Source organism: Tachypleus tridentatus, chromosome 13, assembly GCF_004210375.1.
Source record: "Tachypleus tridentatus isolate NWPU-2018 chromosome 13, ASM421037v1, whole genome shotgun sequence".
Classification (NCBI taxonomy): domain Eukaryota; kingdom Metazoa; phylum Arthropoda; class Merostomata; order Xiphosura; family Limulidae; genus Tachypleus; species Tachypleus tridentatus.
Genome location: NC_134837.1, coordinates 161,168,671 through 161,185,956, shown reverse-complemented (window position 1 = coordinate 161,185,956; position 17,286 = coordinate 161,168,671). Strand labels below are relative to the sequence as shown.

The 17,286-nt window shown below is 31.7% G+C and overlaps 1 protein-coding gene across 2 annotated transcripts in view; it reads right to left on the bottom strand.

The window, feature by feature from the left end:
* Positions 1 to 1,637: 1,637 nt before the first annotated feature.
* LOC143238867 (potassium voltage-gated channel protein Shal-like) overlaps positions 1,638 to 17,286 on the bottom strand; it is a 114,278-nt gene continuing 98,629 nt past the window's right edge. Inside the window, exons 2-6 of one of the 2 annotated variants that reach the window (XM_076479459.1) lie at positions 16,104 to 16,266; positions 14,872 to 15,054; positions 10,745 to 10,897; positions 7,178 to 7,204; positions 1,638 to 5,402 (exon numbers count right to left, since the gene is read on the bottom strand). In XM_076479459.1, the coding sequence (XP_076335574.1) occupies positions 5,073 to 5,402; positions 7,178 to 7,204; positions 10,745 to 10,897; positions 14,872 to 15,054; positions 16,104 to 16,266 (856 nt within the window). In that variant the 3' untranslated portion in view covers positions 1,638 to 5,072. The remainder of the gene's footprint in view (positions 5,403 to 7,177; positions 7,205 to 10,744; positions 10,898 to 14,871; positions 15,055 to 16,103; positions 16,267 to 17,286) is intronic. The other variant, XM_076479460.1, reaches the window with a different exon arrangement.

Below are 17,286 nucleotides of genomic sequence, written 5' to 3'. Positions count from 1 at the left end.
ATTATCTAATTCTGATTTTTATAAATATTTGCCATGAAACATAGAAGACCACCAAAATACCCACATTAAACCTTGAATAGAAACATTCATCTAGGTAATATAAACATACGTTATTAAATTATAGTAATTTAGGAATAATGTTTTGTATAACAAGATCAATGTTAGCAGCTAACTTTTACACAAATTACATTAGCGAAAGTAAGAAAAACTGCATCGAGTGAAATACGTGGAAATAATGTGATGTATATTTGACAATACTAATATAATAATGTAGTGCTTACTCTGTCACATGGGCCTGGCATGGCCAAGCGCGTAAGGCGTGCGACTCGTAATCCGAGGGTCGCGGGCCCGCGTCGCGCTAAACATGATCGCCCTCCCAGCCGTGGGGATGTATAATGTTACGGTCAATCCCACTATTCGTTGGTAAAAGAGTAGCCCAAGAGTTGGCGGTGGGTGGTGATGACTAGCTGCCTTCCCTCTAGTCTTACACTGCTAAATTAGGGACGGCTAGCACAGATAGCCCTCGAGTAGCTTTGTGCGAAATTCCAAAAAACAAACAAACAAACTCTGTCACATATGTCCTTTGTATATAAAGTTGTAATTAATTTTGAATATTTCTACATTTCTTAAAGATGTAAAGGTATGTATGCAATATATATATATTCAGGTAAAATATATTTTTAGAAACCACAAGTGTAGTTGACAAAAGTAAAATCGCTTAAGATAGAGGATTAAATTATATAGAATGACAAAAAATATAAATTATTTGAAAAACAAAGTATTTAAAATTTAATACTCAAGCTAAGCTAAACTGGTACATTTAATATTATGTATTTCTATAGCCTGATGTGTGTTTCTGAAAGAACTAGACTACCTGGACAAGATTAGATCCAGATCGGTTCTCTTGAATTTGTCTCATGAGTGCCTACCGAATCGTTGTCCGAATTTATAATCTATTACATGCAGCCATATGTTTTACCGAAATGTTTCAGGATTTGTGTTATTTTCAAAATGGTTTTTAATCTCAAGTTGACTGATAAAAGTAATTTTTTCCAACCACGTACAGAGATTATATCTTTAGCTTTTTTCTATTGAATCAACTAAATGTGCATATTAAACATATAATCATCCTATATTTTCGTAATCATACTTATAAATTAATGTTCAGATAAAAGCATTCACTTCCTTGTATTAGAAACATTTAAAAATTTATGTCTAATTTGCTGTGTTCAAATTTAATGTCAATTTCACACTTTTTTGTTAAAAGTTTTTTTATATATTTCTATCTTAATCTGACATTTGACTCTTCAGTTCCGGGTACGTGATAGCCTTTTAGAATAATATCAAAGCTTCATGTTTGGTATAAAAATTCGCAATAATAATTCTATGAAGCAAATTTAACCAATTTCTTCTTTCACATTTAGGGTTGAAAACTAAGTAAAGTGCTTACAGAAATGCACTTTTATACGTCAAACAATCATACGTGTGTTTTTTATATTCGAAAGTTTTTGTGCACAATGAATAATTTAATTTGCGATTGTGTAAAACTTTACACCGTATTGTAGTTTTCCTGTTATCAGAGCTGGCTAGTAATATGTTTCAATCTTCACTCTTACGATAATACTGTAAAATATAGGTATAATCTAAAATCTTCCCCGAATGAAGTCGTTACAGATACGTGTGTGAATGTGCATACTGGTATATTTCATTAAGCACAAACGTTTAGTAAACAGATAATATTACATAACAGAGATGAATTTATTTAACTTGCACAAAGTCTGAAATCACGATCAAATGCAGCACAAAATGTAACAAATATATGAAGGTAGATTTATAGGACTATCATAAATCATTGTTTGGTTCAAAATCACTTTCTAGAGTATCGAAGTAATACAAGGCTTCATAATACATTATAATACATGAATATACATTAATGATATTTGAAACTGTACATTATTCTCTAACAACCTAAAGTTGACAATGAACAGACTAGAACAATATCAATAAATCTACTTTAGTGGAAGATCAGATATTGAAAGATTCAATAATCTATAGGTCATCTTCTAGAATAAGGTGAATATATACTTTAATAGACATCATAAATGTTTGGCTATAATAAAAAAAAAACATACCAAAAGTTCTCTTTCAGCTTACCATCAAGCATGTAGCATATCATGACAATATATGACAGTAAGTTGGATTAATTCAATTAATCAAGTGTGAAAAGCCTACGTTTTGCAGTCAACAGGCACGTAAGACTATATTAGATCCCGTCATCCAATGCGTAAATTGGAATTTATACATTTGATATTTATACATGAGTTCATCAATCACAAGCTTTATTACTTTTTTACAGTTACTGGGCTCCTAGGTTTATAAATCAGTGACACATAAGATGCCTAAAATATTGTTAAATTACTGAGCACCTGGGTTTTAAGTTCACCCAAAAAACAAACAGTTAACTATTTTACTCTGTTGGCACCTTGGATGAAATTTCTTACAAACGACGGATAAACAGTTATCTGTTTAGTAAGTGGCTGGGCACTTTAACATTTCAGGTAATTTTGTTTAGATAATTGTATCAAGAAGCCAACTCGTATTATCCGAATTAAACACCTACTTTTATAGGCAAATAGCTAACTGATAAAATAGCACAACTGATCGTGAAATCGTCTAGCAGATCAAGGTGTAATTTACTTTATTATTCTCTTGATAGGATTATTGTAGTCCAATATTCTTTTCATAAAGCTCTTTAAATATCTATTAGTTAAAAAACAGAAAGTGATTTATCAAATATAAGTAAAATAAAACGTGTATCTATAAATTATTTGCAATTAATTCCTTTCCAGAGCCATGGAAATATTCCATTGGAATCGGTAACTGAATACTCATGACAGGTCTTTCTTTGCATAAATACATTAGTTAAAAAAACTCGGGGGACTGACTATATTCATAAATACTGTGGAGCTCAGTTATTATGCACATTTATTTTTCTGAAATGCTAGTTAAAGAAGGGCGTAACTATGATTACTCCAACTAGGGTGTAACATGCTATACTACAATTAAATAACTTATTCGATTATACGCATAATGCAATTTCTCACAATATTTTAGGCTTAGTATAACCACGTTATTATTATTTCTTTTTCAAATGGTTTCGCCTTAGCACGAGTGACGTTGCAAATAATTAAAGGAATTCATATACAGTAAAATATATTTTGAATGCACGAGATACTGTTGGATTAAATCCACGCTGAACATAGTTGAAAATTGGTTTGTGATATGGACAATACAAGACAATCAGTTTGAGCTAAAATTTTCATTTAAGAGTTTATGAGCATTTATCACACAATTTTAATACCGAGATGGGTCTCGTTTTACAACCAGTTTAAAAAGCTATTGGTTATTTTGTTTGTTCAAATAATACCGCAATTTATTATTGCATGTTTTATTTCAATCGCTCACAAGAAGTGAGATTTTTCAAGTTTATCTAAATTATGTTTTCACGTATGATGACATCTACTTTTATTTCTGCATTTACAGTATAACGAAGTACATTAGACATTAAACTTATAAAGTGGTAATACGTGACACGTAGAACGTGTAATAAAGGGCGATAAAACATTATAACATTATAAATTTATGTCACGCTCTGTATATTCTACACTTCTTGACACGTGGAGCTTCTTCTATTTACACTCACATATATATTCAGTAAATTCATAGATACAGGAAATTTAAGTTTTTTTTTTTTTACATCTTCAACATATAGTTTGAGCTTATCTTGTATTTATTATTATGAAAAAAAAATGGTGAAACAATTTCAAAACCAAACTCTTCATTAATAATTAAAACTAGACTGGAAACTTATTTCAAATGTTGACATCATTTCTGCTTTACCCACCCAAAAAATATGTGACGCATGCATGGTTGTATTTAATTATTTCGTAAGTACATTTCGAATAACGTGAGATAATTAACTAGTAATACAACAACAACACCGTAACACAGATTACGTATTCTCACATTGACTAGGTATCAGTTATTAGATCAAAGGTAGATACTAATATATGAAATATTCAGTACAAAATATAAAATATATGCCAAAAGTTTGCTTTTAATCAGCAAGTTATACAAACAGGTTGATAAACTAAGGACATTTATTTAAGGTGACAGAATATTATATTCATACAGCTTGATTTATATTATTTAAAGTTAAATGGGTTTTATTTCATTCACTAGATTTTTTTAATTGAAAAATCCTTAGAGATCGTAAAAATTTCAGACAAAAAAATCATGAGCTGGATTGTGTTTTTACGAACTGCGGATATTGTTGTGGATAAGACTAAAGATATACATTTTTATTTTTCTGAACTGTGGTGAATACTGTGTAAGTAGCTTTGTGTGGAGAAACTTTTTACACAGCCATACTTTTTTTTTTTTCTTTTTTGAATAAATCAAAATCAGTAGTTCTGAAAATATCAGACAGCTAAAGTTAATGGCATTGTATTGGAATATATTTACAGGTACCCATTATACAGTGACTTATTTTTAATATGAGGAAAAATATTAACAGCATGAATTATTTATAATTAGTTAAAATAAAGTAAAAAATAATAAATGGTCAAACTTAAGTTTAAAAGAAAACACTTATACGAGTGCATAAATGATTTGATTTGTTATTTTACTTTGGATTTAAACTTGTAGAGGTCACTTGAAGAAAAATAAAATTTAGCCTCGTACAGTGAATACAACAGGCAAATCAGTTGTGAACTGATATCACTCCTGTACTGGGGTGATGTAGGAGTTTTGGAAAGGCTGAATGAGGAAATATAGGTAGATCCGGTTTTAGCACAGATGGGCAGAGCATGGCACAAGGAGGAAAGTATAGTGGAAGTACATTACCTGGGCAGGCTTTCAGGATGCCGTCTGTTTGTCAGGATCACAACCTCAGTTTGTGGCAATGGAATTATTTACTAATCAAGTGCTCGGCCAGTTTTAGCCGCTTACCCTTGTTACAACGAACCACAAATATTTCATAAGGAACCTACACTTCTTTATATAGAACCGTGTTAAAGTGTTGATATCCGAACCATGGGACCCGTGCTCGTGTTACCAGGAGAAGGTGATGCTGTGCTCGTCGTTTCGGCAGACAAAATAGCCTCCGTCTCAGAATTAGGACTAGGCTGGGACATTGTCACTACAGTTGTGATGACACTACCACCTCCTGGCGGCGAAGTTACTGCAGTTACCATTGGTATTGTGTTGTTCAAGCTAGACCTAGAGAGACTGATATTTTGTTGATGTGAATCGCTGGAAGAAGGTGTCCTGTTTGACATAATCCGTACTTGAATGTCATTCAATTCTTCATCTTGATCTGATGTTCCTACTCCACTGTGTTGCTGAATGAAGAGGAAAAGTGACAGGTAATTCAAAATATAAACAGTTGTATGTATGAAGTATATATATGGAAAACGCAGTAACCTCCCCCAAACAGAAGGCAAAGTTAAAAATATTAGATTACATGTAAGATAACGGAATATACTTACATCTCGAAATAACCAAAAAACAAAATAATTTTAACTTTGTCATTGAGTATAATACAATAACACTAAATAAAGTACAGAACATAGTTACTTTAACCTCAATACTGGAAATTATTCATTACTTTTATATTAATATGCACTTGTATGAGTCGCGTATGATTTTTGATTATGCTCAACAACCATCTTATGGAACATATTTAATAATAGGTTGTCATGGATATGTTAAAACAAAATTTCCACTCTGTGAGCCAGCTAAAACAGCTAATCAAATAGGATTATGTACGTGAGAAAGCAACAACAACGAGTCTTATACTTAAGATTCCAATAAAAACTAAGTCCGAATTATCACTTTGATTTCAATTAGCTATAACTGCTTTTTCGAAAGCACTAAACTAGATGCGCGCAATTAATTATAATTTTAATTAACCTGAAACTTAAAAATATTAAATCGTTACAAAATTTTCCTGATTTTTCTCTTTAAAACAGTGGCGGCGCCAGGATATTTTCGTTGAGGGGGGGGGGCTGAGGGAGGCTGAGGTAAACTGTAGAGGGGCTTCCCAAGATACCATCAATATGAAGTAGAGATGGTAAATTATAATAATGTAAATACCAAGGTACATTTCAGAAAGGTTTTTAACTGCATTTTCAATGCAGTTTTTATTGGAAACTAATACTCTGATTAATAATTCATTATTACAAATTAGAAAGAATCTGTTTATGAAAATATGCGTATATGTAAAAGAGGAAGCGTTTTCCATATTTTATGAATATATGTAGGTAACATATTGGGGGCTGAGGGGGCTTGTCTCATTTTTGGGGGGCTCAAGGCCCCCAAGCCCCCCTTTGCGCCGCCACTGCTTTAGAAAATACCAGACATTGTTTCAATATAGGACAATTCTGCCTGGAAACTATTGTCTCACCTCGGAAGTTCCCCTTTGTTTTAAAGTTTTTCACGTTTGTTTTATGGTTTTACAAACTAATAACATTTATCTATGGAACTCATTCTATCATGACTCTTCAATGCATTTTGATACCCTATTTAATAAAGCTGGGTGGGAAGTTATCTTTCTCTTCTTTTTTGTTTGTGATATCCTCCAAGAAGTAAGGATCATTTTGAGACAGTAAATCGAGGGAAGTTCATCTTTAGAAACGGTTCAAATATTCTGTCTTCGAAATAAAACCCAGTTTCAGAATATTTAACTTTCAGGTGATTTGGTACAAGAAATGAAACATACTCGTACGAGACTCTTCATCTTTAACAGTAAAAATTATAAATTAAAATATAAGGATTCTTCATTGTTCAGTAAACCTGATGATGGCCTTCGGACAGAATTGAAGGACTTATATAATATAATGTTTTGAACGTGCGGATAAACCCGTTTTATTGTGCTTTTCTTATCATTTATACTCATGTTTTAAAGATATAATTTTGAGAATATAGTTTTACATAGTTACCTCTGTTTTAAAAATTAAGGAAATCATTAACTCTATATTTCCAGAGGCTAACTGCTCTGTAACAAACATAAGTTAGTAATATCAATATTAACATAATATTTGTGTTTCTGATTATTATTGTCTACTTATTTACATGTAAACTTTGAACCTGGTGGTCAAGATATAGAGTTACCTACCTTACTAGACGTCCTATCTAAGACGGCCTGCAAAAAAAGGGAGAGAAATACGTGCAAATGTTGGACCAGGAAGGAGGAGAGGATTGAATGTCATTAAGCAGGAAACAGCGACCAAGATAAAAGAATAAATTAGAAAAAAAAGATAAAAGTTTAACAAAATATGACATTTTAGGCCATGCAAAATTAATTATCTGATTTACTAATTTAAACGAATTACTTTTTGTTCAATTTACTAATTCTTTGGTAATTTTTTAACACAATGTCTTCTCCAACTGGAATATCGCTCGAGCTTTTCCTTCATACCTAGAAATAACAGATTCAACAGTAGGAATGTATATTGATCTGACTGGTTTTTGGTGATTCGTCACTGGCAGAAAAGTAGGTCAAATAAATTTTGTAAGTGCTACTTTTTAAAATAAAATTAATAATGTCCATTCTTTTAAAATATATATTTTGTTATGAAATACAAACTATTTTATGTTTTCTACTAAAAGTATTTAGCATATCTAATTTTGTCAGTAACGAGCATGCTTGTGACGTAAGAGAGACAATCATTCAATTTTTATCCTTCTTGACATGTTCTTTTTGCATGTTATTTACGATATTTGAGCTACATTTACTGCTAATTCTTGAATGTTATGATAATTTAGTAAGAGAAATATTATTTGACTTCAAATTTTCATTGAAAAATAATAATTTCGGTATTTCTGTTTTAACTGTCACACTGATGTTAACTTAGTCATCAAGTTAGTGTTAAATGTGATCATGAAATTTGAAACCTGTCGTTGAAAGAAATCCAAACACAGTTTCTAATCGCATTCCAGGTGTTTTTCTAAACAGACGGAAACGAGAGTATTCCGAGTGAGTGTTAACTGTGATATTATTTCTTTTATGATCTGGTGCTAAGAGAAACTACAACCCGATGGGAAAAGCTACAGCTTAGAATGAGTACAATAAAAGTTAAAAATCCGATGTATGAATGAATATTTTCTTAGAAAACAAAACAAACGAATATTACGGAATATTACTGATAAAATATTTATCTCATTTATTCAATAAAGTGTTATACTTTTTTCTACAAAATATCCAGAAAAGTTTCTAGACTGCTGTCATACAAATAGAGTTAGGAAACAGATAGAGAAGTGAGAGAGCACAGATGATTAAATTTGTATGGCCTAATAGAAATTATCATTGTTATTGAAACACGAGTAAATTAATTTACAGTAACACATTGAATCTACTTTTATTTAATTTCGACAAGTACGGTAATTTTGCTACAGTTATTACATTTAGAAAAATACATGGAATAAAATATAGGCTATAGACATCAATGACTTCATTGGATACCACTATTAATCAGTTTTCACATTTAGTGTTCATTCCTGTTTCACTCCCTAAAGAAGTATAACCTACCTTTAAAAGCACCCACGTTATCAAGTTTCTTCAACTGGGATTCTTTTGAGACGTAGCAGTAAGACGAACCATTTGATATATACACTGCTGGCCAAAATCTTAAGGTCAATGAACATAAAGAAAAATTATGCATTTTGCATTGTTAGACTCAACCACTTATTTGTGAGTAGAGCTTCGAAAGATGAAAATAAGAAAAGGAAAAATAAAAAAAAAACATTTTTAGCATTTAATAGGGAAAATGTGAACACTATGAAATTAGCCTAAATACTAGCTGATCAAAAGTTTAAGACCGTACTAAAAAGAAGTCCTAAACAGGGTAGGAAATGCCCAACAAGAGGACTCAGTAGTGAGTTGCACGGCCGACATTGCGAATAACTTCAAATATTTGCTTGGCATGGTCGATATAAGCATTTGCAGAAGGGTGGCTGGAATGATATTCCAAGTGGTGAAGGTGGCTTCACGAAGATCATGCACTGTTTGGAATTGACGACCATTTCTATAGACTTCCCTTGCCATCCACCCCCAAATATTTTCAATGAGGTTCAGCTGGGGCAAGCACGCAGGATGGTTCAAAAGAATCACGTTATTTGCATGAAAAAGTCCTCTGTCTTGCGGTCATTGTGGATTGCAGCATTGTCCTGTTGAAAGATCGAGTCATTTCCACACAAGCGAGGGCTTTCAGTCAATAAGGATGCTCTCTTCAACATGCCAGTATAGCCAGCTGCTGTTTGACGCCCCTGCATAACCTGAAGCTCCATTGTTCCATGGAAAGAGAAAGCACCCCAGATCATGATGGAACCTCCTCCACTGTGTTGTGTAGAAAATGTCTCCGGTGGGATATCCTTATCGTGCCAGTAACGTTGGAAGCCATTTGGACCATCCAGGTTAAATTTGTTCTCATCAGAGAATAAAACCTTCGTCCACTTTTCTACGTCCCATGTTTGATGCTTCTAGGCAAAGTTTAACCGAGTTGTTTTGTGGTGTGGAAGGAGGCTTGGCCTTTGAAGACGTTTACGGTTTTTAAATCCTTTCTCTCGTTGATGCCGTCTTAATGTTTTTGAGCTGCATTCTGCGCCCGTAAGGGCCTTAATCTGGTTTGACGATCGGCTGGTGTCTTGCCAGACAACTCGTCGAATCCTCCTGCTCAACACCGGCGAAATTTTCTTAGGCCGACCACTTGAAATTCTCGTTCCGTATCCTTAAGGGTCTTTTAAGAGACTTGCAACAGCAGTTTTACTACGCTTAATCTCACCAGCGATGGCACGTTGAGAGAGACCTTGCTTTTGCAGCTCGACAATTCTGCCACGTTCATACTCTGTCAACTTTTTAGTCTTTGCCATGTTTTTACCCAATGTAACACAAGAGATATCAGTGGGAGATGTTCACAACGCTAATGCTTGAACACAAATGACTAAATTTCGTTACATGTTTACCGATTAACGATTCGTTTCAGTATGGTCTTAAACTTTTGACCAGCTAGTATTAAGGCTAATTTCATAGTATTTACATTTTCCCTATTAAATGCTAAAAATGTTTTATATTTTTATTTTCCATTTTCTTACTTTCATCTTTCGAAGCTCTACTCAAATAAGTGGTTGAGTCTAACAACGCAAGATGCATATTTTTTCTTTATGTTCATCGACCTTAAGATTTTGGCCAGCAGTGTTTATATATATATATAAACGTGTATATATAAGATACACGTGTGTTTGTTGAAAGCTACTTATGAAATAGCGTGTAAGTTACAAATGAGGTATTACGACAAACATTATAAAGTTATTTCAGGCTTTCATTAGTTTATTCACTGCTTTGTTTTCAAAATTTAATAGTTTATGTTTCGTAAATCGAGATATCATCAAACATACATTTGGCAGTTAATGCGCATGTCAAAAATTGTTCTTATAACATTTATAATATGCAAGTTTTAATAAAGGCTAAACCACATATTGAATATAGAATAGTTAAATTAAAACACAACGTTCCATCAAAACAATAGTTTCTTTTACTTTTAGTGTTTTTAGTTACTGTTTTATTTCGTCTCATATTTACATTAAGATTTTTTGTTAATATCATATACTCTGCCATCAAGAACAACAACAAGAATTTGGGTAAAAACAGGAACCGCAAATAAAGTCCTATCAAGATAAAAATTACCTGATATTTTTTTCTTCCACACCGTCTTCCACAACAGGAACACAAAGGGTTATCATTAGATGACAGAGAGGGCGCTGGGGACAGAGGAGGTGTGGACGAAAGTCGGTTTGGTTGACCATTGTATGGGATCTCAAGATCCACAAATTCTCTGTCCTATTGAGATGATCGTTTAGCGTATGAGCGACATCTCATTATTACAATATATCAGAACATTTAAAATTTAGAGAAATAGCGACGTTGAGGATAGGAGAATATATTTTCCTTAATGGTTGATACCTCGGAAACAAATTATAGATTAATATTTAATATTGTGAGAATAAATTAAGGAAAGCTGACTATTTTTAACATTCACACAAAAATACTTACCTGCTTATACAACTGATTCCTCATGTTATTTCAAAACTACCATATTCCTGAAACAGTTAAAAATCATCTCTTGCATATGTTTCAACAGACTTAACCTGTGGTTATTTTTCTCCTGAAAAGTATGAACTTCTGTCGCTATGCCTGTGGGATGATTAGATAAACAACAATAAAAAAAAACTTACTGGAATCTTGGCCATGCTTTTATATTGAGTTTTGTAAGCCCTAAGTAAAACATACCAGAGCATTTAAACCTTTTATAATAAATCCGTATATTTAAGATATTCTTTCCGATAAGGCAGAAGGAATAGAACATTAAGCAAGATATCCCTTAATTTGATGGTTCAGCATTTGGCTAACGTCTAGACAGTTAACTTGTGAACAGGAAAGGCTAATACTGATTTAGATTTTCTATAATAATTCTTAATATTGTGAACTGTTATACTTCAAGCGACGAGAATTTTATTAGTAGTTTTGTGTAATTTCATTGCTTAATACAGTGAAGTCAGTGCTATGGCGAATGTACATTGTACATTGATAAAACGATATGAAAGAAGACTGGAAATGAGCGCGAGGCATCGTTTAGAGTGAGCGTGACAACAAACAGACTAGCAGTGTATAAAAGTAACTAGACGTCGCTTATTATCCCGAACAAACTTATTATATAATCTCATAAATCATAAGGAAATTCCATTAAACTAGTTTCGAATAGGAACTTCACGTACTAAAACAGACTTTCAAAGATTCCTAGAGCCCTTTCAATTAGATAAAGAATAATACTTTCAAAACCAACTTGTTTCTACTCAATTGTACCAAGGAAACTATACGTCAAGTTTACATTGTATGACGAAATTCGTATAATAAGAAGACATGGAAATGAACCTTTTCCTAATTCTACCTCCAGAAAAAAATATACATTGCGTTTTTGTTGATTTATTTTATGAAGCAAGTATAATTCGAATTCATTAAACCTTCAGCTGCGCGTTAGAGTAATAATACCAGAAGATGGGATCTCCTCTCTTCACAGTAAACGCCTAGAATCCTTGTCGTAGTACACTTGCTGTTGCGCAGACCTAGGTAGCACAGAGTAGTGCCCCGGATTCGATTGTATTTTAAGGCAGAGTGGAATTAAGAAAAACAGGTCATGCTAATTTCTACTCTGTATGTTGGTACCACTGGTAGGGAAATAATTTATGGTAGTTCCTTTTGTATCTTATTATACAGCTGAATTAAACAAAACGGGTCACTTTATAATTGTGTCTGATGGTACAGTTCGGTAAACAAGTATCATGTTCGTGGTATATCTAATGGTATAAATAAATTAAACAGATTATGTCATGTTAATTTGTTCTTTATCTGTTGATACAACTAGGTAAAAAAATAGCATATGGTAGTGTCATTTGTAATATTATCTGAATTAGAAAAATAGAAAGGTTATTTAATGTTTGTGTTCCTATAACAATACAACAAAATAGTCTAAGTTGTTGCTGTTGAATATAGGAGTATATTTGATCTGAGAAAATAATAATAATAACATGTTATATTAATTTTTATTCTGTGTTTGGCACATCTAGCATATAGAAACAGCCATAGTTAATTCCTATTATATTTAATAGATTGAGATAAATTAAATAAAATAGTTACATTATTTTATGAATTTGTATGTTGCTACAGCTTGATAAAGAAATAGCTTATATTAGTTCATGCTGTAACTAATGGTTAGGTAAGTTAAACTGAAAATATCACGTTAATTTGCACTTTGTTTCTTGATACAGTTAAGTAAATAAACAGTTTATGTTCATTTTTGTCGTATCTACCGATGTAGCTAAATTAAACGAAACATGTCACGTTAATTTGTGTTTTGATATAGCCTGGTTAGGAAGTAAAATATATTAGTTCTATTGCATCTAAGGGTATATATGAACAATAAAATCATTTCACGTTAACTTCTACTCTGTCTGTTAATAAAGCTAGTTGTAAAATAAATCCATGTTAGTTCCTGTTGAATCTAATGATATAACTAAATTAAACAAAATAGATCACGTTCAGTTAGGTAAAGAAATGAACAATATTGGTATCTCTTGCATATAATGGTATATCTAAATTAAACAAAGTAAGTCACGTTATTACAACTCTTTCTGTTGGCATAAAAATAGATCATGGTAGTTTCCTGTTGTATTTAGTAGTATACTTAATTAAAAAAAATAACGTTAATTTCTGCTCCGTTTGTACATTTAGGTATAGAAATGACTAATTTTAGTTTCTTTGTAATATAAAGGTGTAGCTATATTAAATAAAACACACCATGTTAATTATTACAGTGTATTATGTCTTTAGGTAAGTTTATGCACTTACTACGCTAAGATCCACTGCTTGACTACCCCGAGGTGGACACTGCGGATAACGCAATATAGTCAGGCTCTAAAACAAACACTATATACTGACATAGCTAGTTAATGAAGTAGTCTGTTATAACTCCTGGTGTAAGCAATGGTATGACTAAAGTAAAGAAAACTGGTCATTCCAACTAACTATAAGTATTGGTACGACTAAGTATTGCAGTAAGGTATGCTAGTTCATGTTGTATCTAATGGTATTGCTAAATTAAACAAAACAGCTACGTTTATTTATACTTCGTTTTTGTACTGATAAGTACAAAAATATCCCATGTTTACTTCTGTTGTATTTAATGGTATAGATAAATTAAAATCAGATCACATTAATTTATACTCTGTCAGTTATTTCAACTAAGTAAAAAGACAAACTATGTTAATTTCTGTTGTTTCTATAAGGATATAATTCCTTTATGATAGTAACTATATATATATATAAGTATATTTTGCTTGTTCTTCACATAAATAAATTCTGAATTATAAGAATTCATAGTCAACCTGATTCTTTGAATAGATATGATTATCTACTTTTAGTAATCGTATTCTTATACAAAATGATATTATATTCGGTGTCAAACTGATAAAAAAATCCTATAAATCAAACGTTTTTGAAAGATAGATCTATCGAAAGCACCCACATTATGGGTTTTGTAAATTTGTATCAAAACTTTTCGAACCTACGTATTTTTTCTGACATCATTAATTATATTAGGTGTTTTATTAAATTGATTTTTTCTAACCATTTTATTTTTATTTATCAACGTGACAATAATATTGCTTTCAAACAACAAATGAAAATGTCAGTTTCCAATAAAACAGTCGTTTATTTGTGATAGTCATTGATAATAACGTAGAAAACATCTGCTGTGCACTCATTGTGTCAGGGATATTTATGCATTATCAAAATCCTAAGCCTAGCATGGCCAGATGGTTAAGGCACTGGACTCGTAATCTCAGGGTCGAGGGTTCGAATCACCAAACATGCTCGCCCTTTCAGCTGTGGGGGCGTTATAATGTGACGGTAAATTCCACTTTTGTTTGTAAAAGAGTAGCTCAAGAGTTGACGGTGGGTGGTGATGACTAGCTGCCTTTCCTCTAGTTTTGCACTGCTAAATTAGGGATGGTTAGCGCAGATAACCCTCGTGTAGCTTTGCGCAAAATTCAAAAACAAACAAATCAAACTGCAAATCCTAACTAGTTTCTTGCAATCTTCCGAATAAACCATATATATATTATATAAAATTGATCTCTGGGTATTTTACATAAATATTCTTTATTAGATTTGACTTTTTACTCAGTACCTTCAGATATTAACTACAATTAATTAACTTGTATTTGATAAGTTTTAAGTTTTCACACTAAGGTACCCACTGTCGTTTTTTCGAGACATTGAAGAAGATGATGGTGTTGAAGTTCAAAAATATCTTCTGTGACATCTTCAATCTCCTGTCCAGACTCTTGTGCAGCGATTCTGGCTTCGGCCTCTTTCTTCTTGTTAACAAAAGCTGCACCACTCCTTGCCTTGGCAATTCGAATTCTAGCCATTCTTGATTTCTAGAAGGTAAGTAGAGTCAAAGTTGGTTTTAATTGAGCTGGAATATTTTAGATGAATTAATGTTTGATTTTGTCAAACTGTAAAAGTACACGTTACAATGGTTAGAATATAAATGAGTCTTTGTAAATTTCTTATGACTTCTAAACAATTATATTTCTCCAAGAATTCCACTCTTAAGCTTTCACTAAAAACAAACTTCTATTGTGCCTAATAAATCCATAATAGTGAGTTCTTTAGCGTAAATTGAAAGTTAGTCCTGAAAAAATATTTAAAATATATTCAACTTCAGGAAAAATCTGAAAAATCCATATTTCCCGAAGTTTCTGAAAATTACGATTTTGAACTATAACTTTACCACCAGTACCTAAAATCGTAAGTTAGAATATTCAAAAACTAAAAATTAGATGATCATATTAGTTTCATAAACTCTACCCATAAAGTTTATGATCACTAATAATCGTCTGAGTTTAAGTTTGAAAAATAGAGAAAAATATCGATCATTAAAAATTTATAATCAAATAAAACTGGTAACTTCTGAAATAAATCAACGTATGATTGTTATTTTTTATATTTTTAACTACGATCGATGAGAGATTCATAGCTGATTACGGAATATTTAAGAAATTATAATTTTCCGAACCTAAAGAGTTTTAAAACAAATTATGGTTCTCAGTACACACTGAGTAACAGAATGATATGTTAAGACCTAATTGACCCAACCAGCGGTTACTTAAGTATCTGGAAGAGCAGATGATGTACATAGGGTTCTCATTCTAAATATAAGTTATTCCAGAATCGAAGAGGTAAAAACTTTCCTACGCTAGTATCCTTACTTATAAATATTAATTAATTATTATAAACATTAAGTAATTAATGCCATGAATCACATTTATTATATTTGACATTTCATTGCATTGCAGATGAGAAAAATAACTTATTTTGTAATTACGTGATTAATAATATCATTCAAGGAATAAATATCTAAAAATCATAGAGTTCAATACTAAGTATATCTTTATTTAAATAAAAATAATATATATAGAAATACCTTTTGTGCTTTACGTTTATCTGCCCTTTGATTTTGATGATAAATTCGAGAAAAGTTTGAAACAATAACCGGAACCGGAAGTGCAATCACAAGCACACCACTCAGAGAGCAGACACCACCTACAATCTTGCCCATAATTGTAGCTGGAACCATGTCACCATACCTGTGTGAAAATAGAAAGTAATACATTATCTTATAGGGTGTAGGGTGCTCATAAGTCTAATATTAGAAATAATTAGAAACTTGTGAATAATATTCCCATCAATTTAAAGAGATTTACATAAGTAGATGAATTCTTAATTTACTTCCAAATAAAATATATTTTTTGAAATTTATTTAGATTATTTTTGTTATTATTTTTGCTGTTGTGGTGGGCGATATTGTTAAATATTCTGCATCATGAAACAAAGTAATTATTATTATTTTTAAAATATTATTTTTGTTTCGCCAGCCTTCAGCAACTTGTACAATATTATTAAACGGATCATTGCGCATTGTTTAAGGCACTTTTTACATTATTTTTTGTATTTAACAAACTAAAAAATATATGATTCTAGTAATAAGGAGATATTGCCCCTTGAAGCTTGTTTTTTAAATTATATCTAGCGTTCCTTTAAGAATCTTTAGTACAGCGTGAAACAGAAATTATCATTCAATAATACAAGACCATTCATTAGAGAACTGTAAAATGTAAATACTCAATGCTTTGTACACTATACGATCGGTGTCTTTAAAGAGCTAACCTTTATGTTATGTGAAGGAGAAAAAAAACAATACACATGGTATTAAATTTTATTACGCACATTCATAGAATACTTACTTTAAAAACACTAAGCTTTATTTAAAGCTTTGTTTTAGATGTATATGTTTTATTTGAAAAGGCTGCTTTTCTACTTGTAAAATTTTATACGCGCTTCGTCTAGGCATATATAAGCCCATTGCTTTGCGTTTTAGATATGGATAATTTAAACAGAAACTATGAATGCTCGTTATATTCTCAAACATGATAATTTTACTTGCAGCTTGAATTTTAATATCTCGAACTAATGCGATAAAATGTTTAATAGCCACACTAAATCATTATGAACCGTATCAGCTAGGCTCTCATAACAGATATATTTAAGCCGTAGTTTAAAAGATAGCACTAGACTAAATTCCGATTCGAAGCGTCGAATTATTGCTC